This window comes from Acipenser ruthenus, chromosome 2, assembly GCF_902713425.1.
Source record: "Acipenser ruthenus chromosome 2, fAciRut3.2 maternal haplotype, whole genome shotgun sequence".
Taxonomy (NCBI): Eukaryota; Metazoa; Chordata; class Actinopteri; order Acipenseriformes; family Acipenseridae; genus Acipenser; species Acipenser ruthenus.
The window spans coordinates 15,770,032-15,793,966 of NC_081190.1; the positions used below are offsets into that span (position 1 = coordinate 15,770,032).

Below are 23,935 nucleotides of genomic sequence, written 5' to 3' on the forward strand. Positions count from 1 at the left end.
TTAACGAGGACATCATCATTTAATATTGGAAATTTGGATTTATTTAATGTCATTTCCTGCCATACAAAGGTAAAGATACATTAAATATCTTGAAAAGGGTGGGGCACTAACTAAATCCATCCAAAATTAGTCAGCCCCCCACACCACCCAAACCTGCACATTTTGGACAAGGTAATTGGTGATTGGAGCATGTTTTTTTATTTATCCTTGTAATACATTTCTTATCACATTTTCTCAAAAAACATCTACATTATATAGTTAATTTCAAACGTTATATACAATTGTGTACAACAAAAAAGTAACATATTGCCAAAACTGGCATCTTCAGATACAAAGTTTTTTTCCTCAAAAATAATATTCAAAGAAACTTTGTGGAAAGTTATTGAACACACACACACTCAAACGTGAAGTAGCGTATACATTTTACAGTAAAATTTAATTCACGATAAAGCAGATAGTGAAAAACTGTTTATGCACAACAGCAGTTACACGACGACTATTTTCTTGAATTGCTGCCTTTGTAAAAACAACTGCCCTAAATCTTATTTTAGAGCCGATTCCCCCCCCCCCCCAAATATTTATTTTGCACCGGTAATTTTTTTAATTTTTTTATTATTATTTTAGCTGTGATCCCCCCCCGAATGCCCAGTTATTTTTTGTCCTCGCCGCAGCTATTCCACTCACAGCTCATGAACTCGAGAGCAGTCCGGGAGCAACCGTCCTCTGGAGCACCAGGGCCAGGAGGTGTCTGCCTGAGCTCACTGGCACCTGGCTAGCAGGGTCCGCTGTAGCACGATGAGGAGAAACTGTCCCTGCCCGTTTTGCCTCCCTAACCCATAGGACTGCCAGCCAATACAACACTCCCTTCGGGATTCCCCAGCGAAGCCCAGCGACTTCGCATAGCCAGGACTGTGTGACCCGCCCTGCACACGACGCAGCTGTGCTTTTACCCGGTATTGACACTTTCCAATTAGTGCCTCAGTGTAAATACCAGCCATGACTTGGGCTTGGTATATGATTTATTGGTAAACTTGCTAGAAGCTGGAGGTCTCTTTGTCCCTACTTGATTATAAAGTACAGTACTACACCCCAAAGAAAAATCAGAGCTTGTGCTGTAAAGTGTGTAGATCATGCATATTAGAATATGCATCTATAAAAAAACATCACAGTTAAACTGCATCTAGCACCCTATTTTACTGTTTGACCTGCAGCAACACTCACTGATTATATATGAATACAGATTTGTAGGATTGCCAGTTGTGTATCTTATCACAAGAAAGAATGCACCTTATACGATGAAATGTGTTATAGGGTTACAATAAGGGACCAGGCACTTTTCACTTGTGTATGCATGTAAGAAATTTCACCTGGATTCTTCTATCTATACACAGTCTAATCTCCCCACCAAACCACCTCATAAGTAACATTATTTTTGGCATGCAGTTCTACAAAACCAAATAAGAAACCGTTCAGAAAGTGTCAAGACATCTGGAGTGTTTTTTCCTCAAAGTATTTCTTATATTAATATAAAACTGTCTATACTGGAAATGTCATAGGCTGCAGCTGCTACTTATCATAAGAAACTGTCAAATATACAATGTCACAGTTTAGACAGTATTAAATAACCATAAATCCAGTAAAGACAGTATTTATAACTAACAGCATGCAAAAATAAGAGCAATACGAGATAATTTGGTGGGAATATACACGGCAGAACTTCATTATTATATACATTTTTAAAAAAACATTGCCTTTTTAAAAATAAGTGGGTAATACAAATTGTTCTAACAGACATTTAGCAGCACAAAGCTATTATTTTAACAAATAAGTCTGAGCACTACACATGGATAATACATTAACAAGCAAGCTGTGTGTGTGTGTGTGTGTTTCCGCACATCCTTCATATGAATATCATATGATACATTGATTCACAAAAGCAAAATGTGCACTGAGGATTAAAAAAAAATATGGATGAGCCCATCCTTATTTAGAAATTTACAAAACACGAAAAACAAGAAAGAAACCACATTTGACCAGCTGGTATCTAACAATGCAACTTCCTAGTTCATATTCCAATACTTCAACAAGTATTCTTTGAATATTCCTGGATTTCCCCTCCCCATTTGGCAGGCTGATTGGTTCAGCTTCAGTTTTAGTTGCCCATTCTTTTTTTCTAGCTGAAACAGCCTCCTTTCATAGTATCCACAATCCTGGGGCGATTATTGATTCACTCAGACACCTCTGTTTGGACCAAGAGATCTTCCTCATGATTATTGTAGCTGCCATTCTGTTGACCCTTTATGTGATCCAGACGGTTGGTATGAATGCTGTCCTTGTCACTTTCATACTCTTTCTCTTCTTTATCAGAATCTCTTTCCACCTGAAACACAAAAGTTGGAAATAAAAAGGCCTAACTTAGCCACCTTTGTATCTCTCAGTCAAAAGCAACAAAATAGCAGCACTCATTCACTGATAGTCCAGAGGTTAAAAACAAGGTGGCAGTGAAAACATTTCTACTGGACACCACCTATAATTAGGCTTGCTACTATTCGATTTTAATTTTTTTGCCAAATCGATGATTAATATCAACGTTTATTTAAATTTACGGGGTTTTTTTTCGATCTTTATTTTTCAATTCAAGCAGACCACGCATGAAATCGACCTTTATGCTTTTATAAAAAAAAACAAAAAAAAAAAAACAGGCTTTTTATGCCATTGAGAAACATCTAATTTAGAGAAACCCCTTTATCATATTCTACATTACCAACATTCTAATTGAAATAATGTTTGGTCACAGCGAAGCTATACCTTGTAGATATAAATCCTACACAAATTAAATAAATGTCTGAAATATACGGTAGAAAACACAGCGTATGAAGTGTATTACACAGACTTTTATAGCATACATTTACAAGTAAAAACAATATGCACAGGCAGCACAATTATTTCAGTCCAACTAATTTTTTTGGGGAATTCGACGTTTAACGAGCTTTACCGATTAGTCGAAAAGTAGCAAGCCTACCTATAATGAAACTTTATTGAGAGAATCATAGAATACAACTGCGGGTCAACTATACGGACCATATGATGTATATTACCGATACGGCTGTTAGTTAAAAACATGCAGCAGTGAAAGGTCAACGTCATAATCTCACCAACACAGTGAACATGCAGAGTTATATAACTGAAAAAAATGACCACCTCAAATACTTTCTTCACTAGACCTTGACCTAGGAAATCTTTTAGTATTACTGAATTGCAGTGCATAACATTTTGCACCAAATGGGTTTTACTGACATCATCAAAAAGACACAAAAACAGGTCTCTAGTCATTTTTTCTCCGGAAAAAGCAGAGAAAACCATTCAATGGTCGAGTGAGACCGACAGGAGCAGAGAGAAGCCGGAAAAAAAAGGGGCGTATCTCATGAATACAGATAGCCCCGGCATCACATAGATAACACGGACATAAACAAATAATATAGCTGCTTCTGCATCTAGCGCTCAAAGAACATCACAGACATTTGCAGAGCTTTTTTTAGATGTTATAGTAATAAAATAACGACTTGGATCACATTATTGAGGAATTTGGTGATAAAACGAGCGATCAAGAGATGATTTATCGGTATGTACTATTATTACGAGGTATGTAAAAAATATAGCGAACAAGGGGTGGGGCGGAGCTGGAGATGCAGTACTGAGTGTCCTGTTGATATGCAGTGCCTTTTAAACCTGTTTTACTGTGAAAAAAAATAAACTGCGTCTGTGAAAATAAATTGGACCTGATGTGCATGACACGCGCTGAATAAATGGACTGCAAAGGGTTAATGAGTTTACAGGTTACTTTACGTGCATCTGCACTGTTATATGTGGAAATTAGTAGAACCATTTATTTTTCAGGTGACATTTTTACTTGTTTATTGGAATATCCAGATTACTGTGTTGGTTTGTCAATATTGGGGTATGAAAACGTCTGTAAATTGCGGCTACCCTAGGCAAAGGGGAAGACGGACAGGCACTAAACAAACAGGTTTCAGTAATCTATCTCAAACGTCAGATGTAATCTGTGTGAAGCTCACATTCAAAAGTCAGAAAAAAATTTAAATGAGGTAGTTTTTCCTGACGTGAACAGTGGTATAAAAGATTGAATGAAGCTCATTTTCTGTATGGCCTCACCTTGACCGGGGTGTTTTTTTCCAGTTTTTCCTTGTCCTTGTTGCTCTTCTTCCTGGAGGGTGATCTTTCCCTTTCGTTCCTTTCTCTGCTGCGTTCTCTGATTTTCTCCTTCCTCTCCTCCTTTTTAATTCTGTTAAAATAAATTATTTTGTCAATTCAATATTGATCAGTGAAGGTTGTCAAATTAAACTCAGTATAAAACACAGACTGGCTCACACTCTTTTACAATAGGAGTCTTATTTCCAATTGATGCAATACACCATTTCTTTCACTTTATTCATTATACACTGTAAAATCTGATCCTTTGTCCCTTACCTCCTTGGAGAAGGAGACCTTAATTTTCTTTTGGGAGTTCTTGGCCTGGGAGATTTAGACCTACTTCTGCTCCTCTTTCTGCGGTTTCTACAACACAAAATCAAGTATTAGCAAAGGTTACCAACAGGATCTCACATTATCCACACCAGCAGTTTAAGAAGCACATGAAACCTTATTTCATTGTTAATGATATGACAGGTTACTGCCTGTTAATGACCTGCAGGAGTAGCTAAACAACCCATAGGTCATTAGGTGACAGTAAAAGACCAACACAGAAACCACTTTTGTGAAATATACATTATTGACACATGTGCCCGATTGGGAAATATACATTATCGATACATCACTTCAGAGCACAGGTACCGTGAGTTACCCTGCAAGAATCTGGAAGATTAAATGTTGTTCATGCAGATATGCTCCAAAGTATGTGGAGCTCTGTTATTGAACCAATTGAGTCATGGGTAAATGGGCAAAACAATTAACATCCCTCTACAATTCAGAAAACAACATATAGAGTCTATGAAAGTAGATGTACACTGTACAAAAACAGCACCATATTTCAGCAGGCTGGTCAAAAAAGAAAATCACTGTAAAGTACACTTATTTATTTATTATTTTTAAGTGGCTGTGTGGCTGCTCAGTTTAGAGTGCCCCAAGTACTTCAAGGAGGAAACCAAGCCCTTCAGCAATGTGAAACATATTGTAAGATTACCATGTCTGTATTCTGATGAAGTCGACAGCACACATGCTAAACAATGTAGTGACATTTTACAGAATGGTGTAACTGCAGCTTTGAAACAAACTTACTGACCTGCTGGTGCTTCGAGATCTTCGGGATGAACCATAGCTCTTTGGTGAATATTTCCCTTTCTTTTCTTTCCGTTTCCTCTCGTCTTTCTCTCTCCAGCTCTCCTCTTTACTTCTTGATTTGTTGTCTCTCTCTTTCGTTTTATCTCTGCTAAAAAATAAATAACAGTTGATAGCTCTTCTACCACTCCCCTTTCAAAATGTGCATCTACCCGACTATCATTTCAGACTAGGGTTTTTCTCCGACTATTATTCTGTGGTGTATTATCACGATACAGCACGATATTTTATAATTATTAATCTAAAATGTGTTTTACAACATTATAAACCTTCAAATTGAAAAAAAAACATCCTCCATATCTTAACTTTAATACAGCTTTAAATCCTATGACAAGCCTCCATTCTTAATTGTAATCTTGTTTCAAATCTCACAAGAAATGTGCTGCCACTCAGTAGTTGGGGTGGGCTTAAAGTATTCAAAATGAATCAATGATAGGTACAAGCCAGGAAGGAGGGACATTCCCCCGTTGCACTGTTTTCTTTTTGTAGTAGGTTTTATTTATTTATTTTTTTTAATGGGAAAGGGATGGTCAATGTGAATTGATTACCCATTTCCACTGTTTTTCCAGTTTTACTGTGTTTATTGGCTATACACCGATTTCATTTTTCCTTTTTGTATCAGGGGTGTTTTATCGGTTAAAAGCGTAAATCAGAAGCCCTAAATTATAATACAACCGATATTTACACAACATGCAATATTTTAAATACAGAACTCAGAACACTTTCTAAAAATCAACGAAAACATAGATATTGTAGATAAACTGAAGTGCCATTTTAAATCAATAAATAAATACATACATACATACATACATACATACAGGCACATGTATTGGATATTTGTTACAAGAGTATTTCCAAAATAATAATATGTAATTAGGTTGTTAAAAATGTCTTATTCCCAAATCAAATAGTTACACTATTACTGGTATAAAGCGCTTGGTGGTGATTTCTTTAATGCATTAACATATTTGTCGTGTTGCTGCTCTTTGAAAGAACAGCTTGACCATTTACAAATTAGCCCTCCCTTCAATAACCTGACCATCATCATTTTAAAAACCAAAATGATCCCAGATAAGTGATTTTATTTAGGAGTAATTACTTTGTTTCTGTTGTTCTCGCTATCCGCCATATTTGCTGTGCTTTGCTCTTGTTGATTTTTCTGGCTATATAAAACCCAGTGAAAGGTTCATTATTGCCATCTACTGGATATTCCTATTAGTATTTTTTTTGTATTCTGCCAGTTGATGCGTGTCTCAGAGTGGGCAAAATCATAAATATAAATAAAATTACTGCGACAATTAAAAATATTGCCGAATCAGAGAAAGCAATCTTTGGAGGCCATCATGGAACACTATTCTACAGTCAAATCGACAAAGCAATGCTGGAAAAAGCAATGTTTGCACTGTTGCAATAACTCACCTAGACCTGGATCGGCTTCTGGTGCGCTTTCTATCTTTCGATCGCGAGCGTTTTTTCTGGGAACTTTGGGTGCTACGTGCCTCTCTCAGTTTTGACTGAGATCTTTTACGGGATCTACTCCTGAGAGAGAGAGAGAGAGAGAGAGAGAGAGAGAGAGAGAGAGAGAGAGAGAGAGAGAGAGAGAGAGAGAGAGAGAGAGAGAGAGAGAGAGAGAGATTTATAAGTGGGGGAGGCAGAGAAAATGGAAACTACATTTTATGAAAAATGTAGAGCTAAATCAGAAGCTACAGCTCTTGCATAAGTGGTCACCCTTAAACAGTTGTGTAAAATGAAGTTTTATTACAATACATAGTTAAAAGTGTGATGTACAGATCACTATTTCTATGACAATAAAACTAGAAGTATAGACTCAACATGCTTCAGACAGATAACATCCTAGTTATCAGCTCTAGTGAGAAGATACATACAACCACATAATCACTGCATAGGTTTTGCCTTTGCTGTGCTGTTTTTTACCTGTGTCTGGAGCGAGACCGCTTCCTTTTGGATTGGGAGCGAGATCGAGATCTTCCAGCCTTTTTGCTACTAGTGGTACTGCTTTTCCCAGACTCGACTAAATATCAGAGAAACAAAATGCAGATATATTTTAAGTGCAATATTTCAAATGGAAATGTATTCATGACAAAATAATGTTTTTATATTACTTTAAAAACTACCTGGCTCAATAGCTGCAGAGATACATGACTGAGCTTCCCTCACTCTCTTCATCACATCCTCTAGTTCCTTAGCAGCAGCCTGTGCAGTCATCTCGGGGGGTTTTACAATAGCATTGTTGGAGTGATTGATTCTAGAGGATGGATAATAGAAAATGACTCAAACTAATTTCATAGATTTTTTCTTTCAGCAAAAAATTTGCTAGGTAGAATCTACTGCAGACTGAGAACTTGAGATAGATTTAACAACTTTGCTGTAGTGCAAAAATCATTTTTTCCTGAACAGGGCATCCCAATGTTAATGTTATAAAACTATAAACATCAGTGGCATGCAGTGGGTTTCCCAGTAGGTCATGCAGCGAGACGATATGAATGTAACATTAGATAGAGGTCGGCACTGGTACCTGAAAACTGGGTACCCGTCGGGTTTTAAATTACCCGACACGACCCGGGTCCAATTTTACTACCCGGGTATCGATTTATTAATTTGAGAATATATGCCAGTGATTATTTATTTATTTCTCAGTAATTTATTCGTATACTATAAGCCAGTACTTCGGGTGGCACTAGGACCCCGTCAAAAAGCTAGCCTGCCTGCCTGCCTGCCTTGGTTGGTACGCAATAAAGGTGCAAACAAAATTAAATCAGTAAGAGCTTACAGCAAGTAAGAGCTTACATTCAATACAGCATGACTTGAGCTCCACTACGCGCGTGTGGTTGCGACGTCACTCCGAGAGCCTGGTACAGTTTTAAGTGTCAGACTAGTCATGCAGAGCTAACGCACCACGACTCGAACATAGCACAAAGAATGAAGTTGTCCGTGCAATGAACACGCAGAAAAAAAAGATTATATAAAGTCAGAAAGACACATTTTATATTATAGTATTATCGCAACATTCTTAGTTTTCCGATTGGTCATGCAGTGCATGACTTACATGCCCTGACTGCACACCACTGAAACATTAGACAATAGCTTTTATTTATTTATATATATAAAAACACAAAAATTTAATTAGTAACACGTTTTCAATTTGCAATGTTTTATAATAGTTCCCAGGATGCACTTTTTGTAAATCTTTACTTGTTCATAGCTGTTTAAAACTTAGAAGCCAGTCAACACCGCAATTCTGTTTGACATTTTCCCTATATTGACCTACTTCAAGGGTCTATCTCCAAACACGACTCCATTGAAGGTCAGAGCTCTTGGAACAGACTCTTGATCAGCAAATTCCACAAAGGCAAAGCGAGTGGGCTGAGTCTCATCCCCAGCCATTCGTACAAATTTCACATCTCCAACTTGCTTGAAGTACTCTAGTAACTGCTCGGCTGTCGTTGTCTGGAACAAAAGAATAGTATAGTCTAATGAACAAGGAACCAACAAGCAGGAGGACAAACCTAACTGGTGCAGACATGTTGCTCACATGGGGAATAGAAGCAAGAGTCCTGCAGCTGCTGGAATCCTAGAGTTGATTTAAAAAAATAGCAATCTTATTGGTTGTAAAGGTTGTGATGATGTATAATCAGCAAAACACAACTCAAGCGTCTGCATCGACACGGTGTGCTTTGTTCACATTCACCTTGTTTTACCTGTAGACATCCTGAAATACATCAGTAAGAAACAGCATATTGAACAAATCCACAAGTTGCAGGGGGTAAGGTTAATGGTTACACTATAAAATGTGCCTGGGAGGTTTGAAATGATTCTGAGAGGTCTACTGAGGCCACGGGGGGGGGGGGGGGGGGGGGGGGTGTTAAACAAGAAGAATACAATAGGCAGGATAACTCTGATGATATTTCAAGACAAGGTATACTGGAATACAACCTACAGCAGGGATCTCCAACCCGGTGATCTACAATCCTGCAGGTTTTCTAGGTGTCTTTACATCATCAATGGCTAAAGACCTGGAAAACCTGTTAATCTTGACTAATTAAGCCAATAATTGGTGCAGTTAAGTAACCGAGAGCTTGGTTGAAACAAAAACCGGAAGACCCAGTAGCTCTCCAGGACCAGGGTTGGAGACCCCTGACCTATAGCATGAATGACATTACACTAATAAAAATGAACATTAAAAGTAAACTTATTAAAATCATATTAGCAAATATATAGCTTATGATTGTGTTTAAAGTTATCAATGATTTTATCAACATGAGATAAGTTGTTAACAAGTTATAGCCATGAAAGGCGTCGCCAATCAGGTGTTACTAGTGTAAAAAAAATAGCTCACAGTAACTTATTCACTTTACATGGAATAGCTTCTTGTAGCTAAACAGATTTCACCAGATGGAAGCAATGCAATTATATTAAACCAAAACCAACTGCCTCTAGAATTGCACTGCTGGGCTCCACTGGGTAGCCACTGCTAGTGAAATGTTCAGGTCTAAAATTGGTTTACAGACGCTATCATGTGTTACTGCTGCATGCATGTTTCAACTCTAAAGCATTGCAAGGTACCCTCCTTTGTTTGTCCTGGGCACCATCAAATCTTGCATTAGATTTAGACTTAACTGAATATAAACTTCTGTGATTTGCAAAGGTTGTTCAATTGATTCTTCTGCTAGTTGTGCTTTTATTTTTGTGTCTTGGACACCTTTTGTCCAGTCCCTGTGTTGCTTTTATACAGTCTACAAAGCGGCCACTGCTTATGACAGTCATTTCAGATTTGTTGGACATCCTTAATTTAAGGTTTAGGTAGTAGAATACATAAACTAAAGTCAAAAAGCATGCTCCACTTTGAAACAGATTTAGACCACAGACATATAAAATTAATGTTTTCAAACTTAAAACAAACGGTACATGAGTATATTAAACTTTAATTCACCATTCTATACATCAGAAACGGGCACAAACGCTAAATCATAGGCTATACAGTATTATATGTACAGCTATGGCCAAAAGTTTTGCATCATCCTAGAATTTTAGGATTGAGACAATTACATTATTTTGTTTACATAATTTCAATCTTTCACACTAAACTGACTTTATTCCAAGTACAGTATCATGTTAATTCAAAGACTAACATTTGCAAAAAAAAAAAACCCACACACTTGTCTGACTGACAGCTATGGGGGAAAAAAAAGACGACCAATAAAATTAAAATGTAAGCAATCCTTTTTTTTATTATTTAAATAAAATGTATTAAACATCGAGTATCGGTCCTAGAATAGTAGTTACAAACTAAACCGGCGTCTCCTTCAATAGGGTGGAAACTTAAAAAAAAATATTTGACCTAGCAGGCAGCAAGTCTAAATTGAGTGCCTATCTGTAAACAATCATTTAATCAACCACAATAACTCCAAAAAGCACACAAAACAAACTTGTTTCCATATATAAATTACACCAACACTATTTTCCCCCTGTGCAGGGCAATCACCCTGCTACAGGTATGTTTAAAAGAAAACAGTAAAGAAATGAAAAAGGAAAGAATGTACACTTACATGCTGAATACAGTAATTACATGTCCTTTCTCTTGAAAAAAACTATCCAGCGTAGATTGCTCCTCACACCAGTTGCCTGGTTACAGTTTGTGTGAAGATGACGGACAGGAAACGATTGCAGTCGTCATGCATGATTCGTACTACAATAGGTCATCTTTGAATTAGGATTATCTGAATTAGTCAACCATGGTCTTTGTTTTCACTGAGAGAATAACACACTTGACACTAGAGGAAGTTCAGTGTCAGTCAGTACTGAGATTGTTGTACCCGGATCGATCCTGTACGTGACCGTTACAATAGGGCATTGAAAAGAATCGGTTCTTGCTGTTGGGATTGTTAAAAACGGGTGACCGTTATAAGAAGGGTTCATTATAGTGAAGTTAGCCTGTACTTGATTTGTAGCAGATGTTTGTTATTAATATTTTTTTTCTCAATGCAGTACAGTATTATGCAATTTTATGGTATATATTTAAAACGATATATATATATTATATATATTATCATATTATTGACTATTTTGACTTAATGTTGTGGTGCATCAACGATCTTAATATTTGTGGATGAGAACAGTATTTTATATGTGTGTAAGCAAGCATATTCCTCCATGCAGCATGATATTGTTGTCTCTAACCATTTCTTCACTTGTTTGGCTCAATGGCAAGGGTCTCCGTCAAAAATGGCAACAGAAATCACCGTTGGGAAAATGGTTCTGAGCAGTAAGGAAGAGATGGACTTGAGTGTTTTCAAGAACCAGTCCTTGTTCAACTGTGCCTTTTGAAGAAAAGTATCCCCATATATGGACAGTTTCCGGATGCTTTGTCGTTGGGACGGTACACTCTGGCTTGTATCTTTCTGCTTTGCACCGTCGAACTCTTAAATCCACCTCAGTTTCCAAAACAGCTGAAGGGATACTTGTCAGAGAAAATTACTTTAGGCCAGTCATCTTTGGTCCAGTTTTTGTATCTAAGATCTCTGATGTTTTTCTTGCTCAGAACAGGCTTCTTAGCAGGCCTCCCTGACACCAGACCATTCTCTAAGAGGCGCCTTCTCACAGTGCGCACAGACGCCTTCACTACAACTTTCCATTGCCACAGTAAGTGGACACTACTGGCCATTTTGCATTGCTGTTTAGATGCTTGCTTGCGGTATGCAAGGGTCACCGGTTCGCCCTCAGCCTCGGCCCTGTTACAAGTGCAATGATGGTTGAGCATGTTTCCAAGGAGGGATGGCTTTTCCCCATGGCTTGCTCTGAAGTTACAATACCTATGTAAAAGTGGTGCTTATATAGCTTAAATCTACTCGTTACCACTTCTAACCCTTTGCGGTCAATTTATTCAGTGCGTCTCATCGTTTTATCACCAAACTCATTATAAGTCATTATTTTATTACTGTAGCATATCAAAAAGCTCTGCAAATGTCTGTGATATTATTTGAGCGCTGGATGCGAAAGCAGCTATCTTGTTTGTTTATGGCCGTGTTATCTCTGTGGTTATGGGGCTATGTGTATTGCTTAGATCCGCCCCCCCTTTTTTTATTTTTTTTCGGCTTCCATCGGTCTCACTTGGCCATTGAATAGTTTTCACGGCTTTTTCCGGAAAAAAAACGATTATGCTTTACGTCTTTTTGATGATGTCGGACAGGGTCCGACATCGGACCGGAAAGGGAAAATTGTCAACTTTTAATTACTTCTAATTGAGTAACACGTGTCAAGATTTGGGATGTCTTCGGAAATCGTGTATTGTAGATTTTGAAATGTCACATTTTAAAGTCAGTTTAGGACAACAAGTTCTGCTGTTATACCTTGCCCGTCAGACAAGTAGTTTTTATTTATTTATTTTTCCTATGTTCGTTCTGTTGCTAGAAAAACACGCTGGGTGTATCTGTAGAGAGCCAGCAAGTTTCTGAAAACTGAATTGCAGAAGTGTTTACGTCCCACCCTTCTCACTTCTGATTGGCTAGCTGTGGAAGAAGCTGATTTTCTATTGGTTACAAAGAAACCCATAAATGGCTGCCTGAGAGTTTCTGACAGACTCATCTTTTAAATTTAAGGTATTACCGGTATTTACATTTTTTGTAAATTAGCAAATAAGGGATACTGCTTTCTTAATACATGAACCTGACATTTAAATGCAGAATACAGCCAAGGAACTGTACAAAATAATAACAAAGTACCCCAAACATTCCTACATCAGTTTACTACTTGCCACTACTGATACTAATATATTGGGATCTTCACTAACAATAAACAAACCCTGACTGGTTATGCTGATTGTGCATAAACATAGCACATACATTCATACATCAATAACCAACAAATTAAATCAATAACAATAGAACCACGTGTACTTCCTACCAAGAGCAGCCAATCCACCACCATATGGCTAGGCCAATGAAGACTTGCAGCTTCTGTTTGATTGCTGAGCCCCAGGGGGGGACTGGACACAGGCAGGTCTTTGTGAAGAGCCACAACCTCACAATTTGAATGAATGTACACTATATTACCAAGAGTAATATATGCAATGTATGCACCAGATATCAGGTGTAATATTTCACTATTCCTCCATCAGAGCAAGTGCCAATTCAGTAGAGGATTGTGGTCTGTGGACTCTAGCCCTTAGGTGGCATTCCAAGACATGCCACAATGGTTCACCTGGGTTTAACCCTTAGTCCATTTATTCAGCGTTTTATCACCAAACTCCTCAATAGTGCGATCCAAGTCATTATTTTATTACTACAACATCTCAAAAGCAAATATCCGTGATATTCTTTGAGCGCTGGATGTGGAAGCAGCTATCTTGTTTGTTTATAGCCGTGTTATCTCGGTGGTGCTGGGGCTCTGTGTATTGCTCAGATCCCCCCCTTTTTTTCCAGCTTCTCTCGGCTCCTATCGGTCTCACTCGGCCATTGAATGATTTTCTCGGCTTTTTCCAGAGAAAAAACTACTAGAGACCTGTGCTTTACGTCTTGTTGATGATGTTGGACAGGGTTCGACATCGGACCAGAAAGGGAAAATTGTAATGTCGGACCTGGTCCGACATAGGACCGCAAAGGGTTGTCAGGGCTCTGGCCTAGCCACTGCAGATTTTCATTGTTGGAGGGCTCCAGACAAACTTTTTGACTTAGGAGCCAATGGCTCCTCGGCCAAAATTTTTTATTTTCATCAAATCCAATTGTTGGGTGCCACTTTAGGAGCAAGTTGGTTGCTACCATGTTCGATTGCTTAAAATACAACAACTTGCGTCACTACAACCAAGGGACCCAGTCCAGACTATAAAAACAGTTATGCTTCCTCCACCAATTTTCACCGTTGGGACAACAGTCATATGTGGCCTGATTTGTCAATAACTTTGGCCTGCCTGTCCTATTTTTAACACCGGCACGGCCGCTTGTCTTCCATTTCCTAAGGACATTACCCACAGTTGAATTGGGCAAGCTAAGGTCTTGTTAAACCTGTTTTTTAGAAATGTACAGCTATAGTTTTTTTTCATTTTATTAAAATTGTCTGTGTATATAACGTAGATTCATGTGTAAACGTGAAGCGTGTTACATGATGTTAAAGGAACTTGCAACTGTTTTTGATAAACTGGTGGCCTTCAATAAAACCACCACAGCTTTACTACTATGCAACAATTCAGAACACTCCACTGGATGTGCATCCATGTTTCAGATTCATGAAATTGCTGAGATTTATTTTTTACTAAAGCTTTTAAAAGAGCTAAATCATTAAAATTGTTACGTTATTCATTGTCATGTTTGTATGTTCTATTTTTGCTGCTGCATCTCGGATATCTATGCTGTATACAGACTTGTATTTCGTTATTTAAGCAAACCATGAAACAGAGCAGCAAATTGTTAAATAACATGAGTACTCATTGGTTGGAATTACCTGTGAATTCAAGTTGCCAACATAAACAGTTCTTCTGATCTCATCAATTTTGGAGGGATCCACATTTCCCATCAAAGGGGGTTGTGACGAGATTCCTCCCAAAGCTGCCAGGGAAGGATCGAGGCCAGCCTGCAACGTTCCCAGATTGCCAATTGGGATACCAAGCTGCAACATTACAAACATAGTTCAATTTAGGACTACAATTATTTACTACACTGAAATCAAAATGAAACTGCTACAAGGTGCCCCAGAGGCACTCGAACAACAGATAGCCCAGCACTCTTTTCTAGCTGGTTAGGCATTACATGTTCCCTCTGAGGAAATGCAAGAATTCCATTTGTTACAATGACAGGTATAGGAATTTATAAAAGCTGTGACCCCATTTTCATAAAACTAAACTAATCCAAAAGGGAAAAACAAGCTGGCTAAAAACATCCAATCCTTTGTTAAACGTTATGTTGTTGTTTAGTTTAAAAGGCTTATTTGTATGCAAACCAAGAAGACCCTGTAAATAAGAAGAAACATCTGTCAATTCATCCTGGTATAAAAATTCTTGCTATACTGGTTCAACAAATGTCCATAATGACAATAACATGTATTACAAATAATCCACACATTTCTCTAAGCTAAGCTATCAGACTATGGGGTTCCTTTACAATGCAACATCAAATCCTACTCTTTAACGGATCAACAATGTAACTGAAGAGTTGTAGATATAATACAAGTGGATTTCTGTTTGCGACTTGTAAAAATAAACCAATTAGATGCATTTCCTGGATTCAAAATTAAAAAAAGCTTTAATACTGGTAATGAAAATATACTAGTTTACTTGTATTAAACTAAGCCTGAATAATGGTGGACCAATAGTTAATATTTTTACTGTTTTCAGATAAACAAAATTTACTAGATGATTTCACACATTTTCATAAAAATAAAGCATACCCCTCTTACGCTCTTCACATGATATTCTATATTAGTGTGCCAAACATTTACAAGATTTCTACACCAATCTGTTTATTGTTTGTATTTTAACCCCACACAAGAAAAATAAAGCTGATGCACTTGCCTCAGAAATGAATTTAAACAGCTACATATTGGAGAGGAGGGGGTTTACTTTACCCAGTGAACCAGATAATCTAATGTTCCCTCTTTTTTAACCAGATTTCAATAGCCTACAGAAATGTAACATTTACAAACACCACAAAGTTTTGGCTCCGAAATGTTCAAAGCTTAAAATCAATAACACATTAAGTGTCCTACTGTGTAATGGACACTTAAGAAGATGAACACAACTCTGGTTCATGGTCAAGCACATTTTTTTTTTAAGATTCACAGAACTGGAGATTGAAATCCTCTGCTCAAACAAACGATGCAATGCAAACAGCTGTACAGCAAGCTTCACATCACTACAATTTGAACAGCTGACCAAGTCAGTGCTAAGGTATGCCATGTAAAAATCCTATCACAATCAGTAAAACAATACCTTCTTAAAGGGAAAGGCTTTCAGCCAGTTTACATTTTTTCAGCCATTGAGAGACCACAAGGGGTAAAAGGATTCTGTCTCCAGAGGCCAGTTTTTCAAAAACTTGTAATCTGGGTAGCAGTGATCTGGATTTTGTAATCCTATATTTTGTGATCTTTTATTTGGATTGTTTTGATCCAGTTTTTTCACAAAATGTCACAGCTGGATTACTTTTATCCAGATTACAAATAACTACAATTACGGAATCTTTTTTTTTTTTTTTTTTTCTTTTTTTTTTTTTTTAAGTAATTTCGATTACAAAATCCGTATCACTGTTATCCAGATTTTCTTTTGAAAAACCAGCCCCAGGTCTATCCAATCCTGTGTCTGGGATGTTGCCAAGACAGTTGACAATTATGCTAATGTTAACCAAAGATAGGCAACTCCAGTCCCGATGTAACAAGCTTCACAATCTGGTTGTAAATATTCATGTTAAATCCAGATTGCTTTATACTGCATTGCACACAAAAGAGAGTATTTAAAAGATAGTGAGACATCAGACCAATTGAAGTTGCTAACTAGTAGTTCATTTTTTTAAGATAACTATTTCACCTGTAGTGGAATAGGCCTATAGCAGTGGAATTGTCTACCACTGTACCAGACAGTTTTGTCAAACTATTCAATTCATGACAATACTTTACATAGGTATTACTTTTTTTGGCCTTACCTTAATTAAAAAAAATAAATAATAATAATAATAATAATAATAATAATAATAATAATAATAATAATAATAATACAGAACTCAAGGACTGTGGTTGCCAATCCCATCACTGACTGGGCTCAGGTCGCATGAACTCCCACACCCCCCACCCAAAATCCACCTCCCACCCCCTCTTGCAGTTTCTTTGATTACATGATGTTAAATGAAAGATCTAAATTATGTTCATTTAGCATTCTTTGTCTCAATCCTAAAATTCTAGGTGATGCAAAAGTTTTGGCCATAGCTGTACGTATCACTAGATTTCTAACCATAACAACGTACCTGTATTATTCATATTTTCCAGCATGCAGTTTACACACTGTTAGAAAGCTTACAAACTATACTGGTTGTATGCCAATCATTTGTATTTGGCTGCCTTTCAAAAATGTAAACACACATCAGTGCTGACATTAAAATCCTCCACTGTATTATAAATGTCATTAAGTTTCTGTGAAGAACTCCCCTTACATCCTGGAAATGCCCTTACAACTTGATTGGAGACTAAAATAAAAAGTGTTACAGGAATAGCTAAAAAAGTTCAAATTAGGACATTTGGCTAAAATGTCTTGGGAGCCCTGGGTTATCACTACTGAATAAACGGTACATCACCACGACAGGTGTTACCATTATTTAGCACAGGTTATTGAGTGTCTCAGATTGTGGCAATATGTGGTGGTATTATTCCACATACTGTAAATCAATAAATTTACTTTACCAGGATATCAACACCTCATTTCCATACGTCTAGATCTTAGTTATCCAATTTCCACTAACCTGTTCATTGCCATTTCTACTATTCTGTCCATACTATTGATGTGTCATGGTCATCAACATATTTGTCATGCTGATATGGACATAATTGTTCTAGTACTGAACCAAATGGAGCAAACTCTGCACTGGAGCAAAAGCTTAGTAAAGCTGCCACTTAATTATCTGAATACCTCAATTATCAAAGAGCAGGTACCAGATCATTATTTTTTTTTTTTTTAATTTAGTGGTCGCCAATTATTTATTGTTTTCTCCCCAATTTAGTAATGTCCAATTCTTTTTTTTAGGCTCAGCCCACCACTACCACCCCTGCGCTGACTCGGGAGGGCGAAGACGAACACACGCTGTCCTCCGAAGAGTGTGCTGTCAGCCGACCGCTTTTCTACACACTGCAGACTCACCATGCAGCCACCCAGAGCTACAGCGTCGGAGGACAACGCAGCCCTGGGCAGCTTACAGGCAGGCCCGCAGGCGCCCGGCCAGACTACAGGGGTCGCTGGTGCGCGGCGAGCCGAGGACACCCTGGCCGACCTAACCCTCCCTCCCCCCGGGCTGCCCCCTGGAAGCTCCCGTCCTCGGTCGGCAAAGGAATAGCCTGGACTCGAACTCGCGACGTCCAGACTATAGGGAGCATCCTGCACTCAACGCCTTTACTGGATGCGCCACTCGGGAGCCCCCCAGACCAGTTTTAATTGAGGGTTTTAAGTACTGGATTCCGTCAAATAATCTTCCATGACAATAAAGACTTTCACATAAATACAATACCAGGTATAATGTAAACATACTGTACGTTACATATACAAATGTATACACACATTCAAACCTCAGCATTAGTCTTGAAGTGTAATATTTTAAAACTATGATCACAGCATATTTGACATATAGATGACCATATAATTTGTAGGGCAAATGTGTAGGGATATTGTTTTACTTGGGGTACATTACAGAAAACTGCTAGTTGAACAAGGCTCTATGATTCCTGTTATAAGATTACTTACCTTTATTCTTGACAATTAGTTTTCTTCAACATGAACAGCTTGTCTCACCATCAAGGAAGAAATAAATAATGCTTCACATTCATTTTGCTAACTGCTTGAACTTTCTCCTTTTTAAAAAAAAAAATATTTTAACTATAATTGTTTAACCTGCATATGAATGGAAGTCATATTTTGCCCACAAAAGGGTCTTTATGGTTATATGTACAGTGTATAAATGCCAGTGCTTGGCTGCTTACACATTCAAATCACAAATGCTCATTCAGAATTGAACATGGAATAATCAAAGCACATTATACTGAAAAACCAGCACAAGACATGTTGTAAATAAGACACTTACTGAAGGGAGGGGAGGCGGAGTTGGTATTGGCAACAGCCCTGCACCTGGCATCAAGGTTGCCACAGTAGTGGCAGGAGCTAAGAGAGACAGCGCTTTGGCTTCTTCTGGGATTTTACCTGCAGGGCAAAAACAACAGTTATGGATTTGAATGGTTGTAAACACAAAATCCTCATTTGATTTCACAAGAACCACAGTATTTTAGACAAATAAATCTGGTCAAACCCCTACTGAACTAGTTAGTGAGGAGCTCTGGTAATGATACAGCCACTTATATCAAAACGGAGCATCCTCATTGTTTGTGTGAATACCACATTCATTAATGAATCAAAGTCTTTATTTGAAAAGCATACCATTGTAACATATTTTAAAACTAGTTATTCCTTACAGAAAATATTTACAAACTTGCAAATTGCCTAATCTGATGTTTCATTTTTTAAAAACATTTTCAAAATATCAAATTTAATAAAATCAATTTTTTTTTCTTCCTTAAGATCTTTAAAAGAAAAAAAAGAAATGTTGATAATTGTGAACACTTGGAGCTATGGGTCACCTGTACTGGAAACTTATTGGTCATGACTCATACGATATGAAGCGCGGACGCTTTCCCAGGCGATCGTTTCACAGTGTTGTGACACAAGACAACCGTTCGTGTGGGCTGCATCACTAATAGCACACAGAACATCAGATACAGAAAAGAAGAACATTTTTTTAAAAAATGGAATCCCCAGAAATTCAAATAAGCAAAACAATAAAACAAAATATATAGGTTTATTTGTTTTAAAAAAACACCTAGTGTTCTGATTCTGAAATGCATTACAGCTGTTTCGTGCAGTCTGTGCCAATGCATGCATCTCACTGAATATAGAAAATAGCAGTGAATAACTAGCACAAGGTACTGTAATGCCTATTATAATAGAAATCTTTAGTGTGGCAATCAAAGAATAGTAACTAACTGTAATGCCTTTATCAAAACAAAAACAAATCCTAGAAATTATATTTACTAATTACCTGAATTAAAGAATAGGTATTAAATTAAAAAGGTAACTAAATGTTTGCATTCTGAGAAGCCACATTTGCAGCTAAACAGAAGTTAAAAAAAACACTGTGTGTACCCTCTTGATCACAGAAAGGTGGTGCTAGGCATTACAAATTATATGGGTCCTATTTCAATCACAATAAGTATTTTAAATCCTGTTCAAAAGCCTAGAATGACAATAAAAATCTTCCCCTATTAGGACTCCTACATTCAGGGAGATTGTCTTGGGGGTTTGAATAGATGCTATTGGGTTTCCAGCTAGCTATTTTTTAAAAATGCATTTTCTGTACATAGCAGCAGCAGTTAATTTTTGGATGGGGCAAGTTACCAAAACAATGTAAAATGGTCATGACAAAAAGGTACAAAAACATGCAATTAGCCAAAAGGCTGTATAAAGTAGTTATGTATTTTAGACATCTGAAGAAAGATTTAAAATATGAAATCTCTTTCTGGGTCCACAATTCCTTACCCAGAAGTAAATCAGGGTTTAGCCTTTAGAAGTAACCAAAAGGCCCAAACAGTAATATTAATTCTATAGATTTAACAGGTGCCACCTGGACAATTACTTCAAATACAGTGCACTTTTTTTTTTTTAAGAGTGACCCTAAATTTGTATTTTAAAATAAATATGTAAGAAATCAGTCATGGATGAATACAATTTAGGACTGAAAAGCCAGTTCCTAGAACAAAACAGAAGAGTTTAAGAGAAGCAAACAAGGGACAAAATTAATTAATAACAATTAAAAAAATTAAATTAAAAAAAAAGAAAAAAAGGAGACAAGGTGTCCATCTTGGAAGGGTTCATCGGCTATTCTCCTGGTCACATTTCCCCCATGTAGAGTGCGTCTGCCAGCGGGTTTAGTGGCATGGCAAACAATGCCTTACTCAGGCAAGTGTAACAGGTCTGCCTTGGCCAGTCTAGTCATCTAATAATGCACACATAATTACACAGAAAAAACATACAAAACCAAATTAATAACTTCAGAATCCATCTACCAGTAAATGTGGACAACAAGCAAAATATTAGAATGAACCAGAAATACCATTATAAATAAATAAAATAAAATGTACCACACTAGTCTATAAAAATACAAGGTATTGATATAGCCTTAACTGTATAAATATCCATCTCCACTTCTTTTAGTTTACACTATTAAACAAATGCTGTGAATGTGTTTAAATTCCCATTTAAACTGTGCTACTTCTTTGCCTAAAGAAAAACTAATCTCTACCCAAACAGGGGGGCTTGTGAAATGGACTTAAGTGGGTGATGTGGGCTAAGACTGGTTTCCCAAAAATGAAAACCTAAACAACTCTGCATTCTCAGGGATTCTATTATTTTAACGTACAGTGCGACAAAACATTTCCTGCGTTGGCGATTACTGTGTGAACTATCAAATAAATGTAGGAAAAAAAAAGTGATACAAAATGGTTATGAAATATTTTGCCAATACAGAGGGACATATCAATAAATTAATATATGTTATTAGATGTATAAAAAAAATTAAAAATAAATACTGAAGAAATGGTCAGTAGTAATGGGAAGTCTGTACGGGAAGACGAGGAACCAATTTGCTTTCATACTGTTTAGGAAAATTCCTACCATCACATGGTGGGCAACAGAAGCAAGTATAGCCATTGTTAGGCTGTGTTACCACCAGCTGGATTCTGTGAGTATTGCAGCTCATTTGCCAGAAGGCAAATTCAAACTCTTGGTCCTACTGTAACTGGTATTGGTAAACAAAAAATAAATAAGCAAAACAATATATTTAAAAATAAATTCAAAGAGAAAAATTCCATTCAGATCAGTGGTCTCCAAACCTTCTACATCGTGGCCCAATTGTCACTAATAACAAGAGAGCATTAAAACAAAGTCCTTTAAATCAATTGAACTTTCCAAAATATAAAATCCCAGGCCACTTGTCTACAATTCAGATTCATTTTGCCAAGTTTTATAAATGCAAAACCCTTACATTTAAATGACAAGTACTCACCTTCTGCGCAGGGTACAACTATCAGAGCTCTGTCAATAAAAACTGTGTTGGTTAAATGCTGGGCCACACCAACACTTGGAGGCTCACGGAATTTTATATAACATACTTTGGAGGAAAAAGGAAGAGGCGCATTGCTGAAAGATAAAATTAGACAGAATCAGATGATTTCATTCACATATTGAAGTGAATGCTTCCTTCCACTATACAGTCAGCCCTGTTCAGTAAAGACAGAGTATGTATATAAGTTAGTCATAGAATTTGATTTGTTGTTTGCACCATCTTCATCCCACACTGCAAGATTAAAATGTACATCTTGTTTTCAACAAAGAAACAACTGAATCTGCCAGGTTGAGAGATATAAATGAACGTGGGTCTTTTTTAAATTATCTAAACTTCAGCTGATCTAATAGTACATTAGCATTCAGGTTCTCAAGTGATCTAATTTGACACTAGATCATAAAAATCAAGGTCCCTTGTTGTGACTGTGACCTTTTCAAGTGTGTAAAAGACATGGATGCTCAACTCCCAAGACATGCAATGCATTCTTCAACATTAGATAACACTTCTCTAGAACCAACATTAATGTAATGTTTTAGTATATTATGTAGGTTTTTTTAAACATGTATTCCAGCAAAATTGTAAAACAGTCCAATGCATTAGAATACCCATCCAACCCAACTTGCTGTACTGCTTACTTAATGCATCAAAGCATATCTCATTGTCAGGTTCATTACATTTGTAACTGATAAACAGTAAAGATTTAGGTTTACAGGGATCAGATTCATTTCTCACCCAGACTAAATACTCTATAAACATGGTACAGCATCACTGGTTTATTTAATACGATATAATTGCATACACTTAGAATTAATTATACACGTCGATACAGTACAGAACTAGTATCGGAATACAGATATTTAAAAAAAAAAAAAAAAAAAAAAGGTCGAGAACTACGTAATTCACAAATAAATCACAAATGCCTCTCTATTTGGCAATTGTATTTCCATTACCGTAAATAAGTCACATTTTCTATTATATAAAACGTATGGTATATATGGGTTATTTGAGAAGCATAAGCTATACAATATTATTGCGTTTTCATGAAGAAATCTTACTATTTTAGTCTCTGTAAAGTAAATGGGCTTTTCTCTACCAAATCTGTTACATCGCAGGCCTTCAAATCCCGAGTATTTCCTAGCCCGTCTTCCCCATTACTCGCCACTTACTCGGGCGGATAGAGGCGCAGTTCCTCGACATCACCGAGGAAAGCGAAGAGGGTCCGCATCTGCTCGCTAGTGACGGCTGGGGAGAGGTTGGTGACCTGGATCACACAGGTTCCAGGGACCCCACTCATGCTCGTGCTTGCTGGAAGAAACTAATAAAAAATACCCAGTTGAAATCCCGAATTTCCGAAGAGTTTAGGGTTACAAATGTTCCCCTTATCCCCTTGCCACTTTTCAGTATTTTTTTTACGTTGTTGATCAAAATGAGAATGAAAATATGCCCTGTTACAGCAGCTCCATGCGCCGTGCTGTCACAGCGCCACCTTTTGGTGGGGATGTATCAACAACAATATTAAGGATGTCACGTGTTTGGCATCTTTTTTTTTTAATATTACTGTTTTTCTAATTTCCTTTAACAACGGGTCGATTTATTTCAGTAAACCAAAAGCATATTAAGTCATACTATTATATCAGTTAGTTCCAAAAATAACTCGTCACATCGATGTTTGTCCGGTTCTGAGTAGTTGATTAATCCCGTTGTTTTGT

General features: G+C 37.2%; 1 protein-coding gene across 3 annotated transcripts; it reads right to left on the reverse strand.

Annotated features, from left to right (window-relative positions):
* LOC117403678 (splicing regulatory glutamine/lysine-rich protein 1-like) lies at nucleotides 1–23,707 on the reverse strand. Of its 3 annotated transcripts, none has more exons than XM_059006701.1 (12): nucleotides 23,393–23,707; nucleotides 22,167–22,300; nucleotides 19,137–19,252; nucleotides 14,809–14,973; nucleotides 8,645–8,823; nucleotides 7,491–7,621; nucleotides 7,291–7,387; nucleotides 6,775–6,894; nucleotides 5,300–5,443; nucleotides 4,489–4,575; nucleotides 4,174–4,303; nucleotides 1–2,380 (listed from the first exon to the last, which is right to left on the reverse strand). In XM_059006701.1, the coding sequence occupies exons 1-12, from the start codon at nucleotides 23,518–23,520 to the stop codon at nucleotides 2,228–2,230; spliced, it is 1,584 nt and encodes a 527-aa protein (XP_058862684.1). In that variant the 5' UTR covers nucleotides 23,521–23,707; the 3' UTR covers nucleotides 1–2,227. The 3 variants fall into 3 exon arrangements, with proteins under 3 accessions (XP_058862684.1, XP_058862682.1, XP_058862688.1); XM_059006699.1 differs by having other exon boundaries at nucleotides 5,300–5,446; XM_059006705.1 differs by lacking the exon at nucleotides 14,809–14,973 and having other exon boundaries at nucleotides 5,300–5,446.
* Between the last annotated feature and the right edge of the window lie 228 nt (nucleotides 23,708–23,935).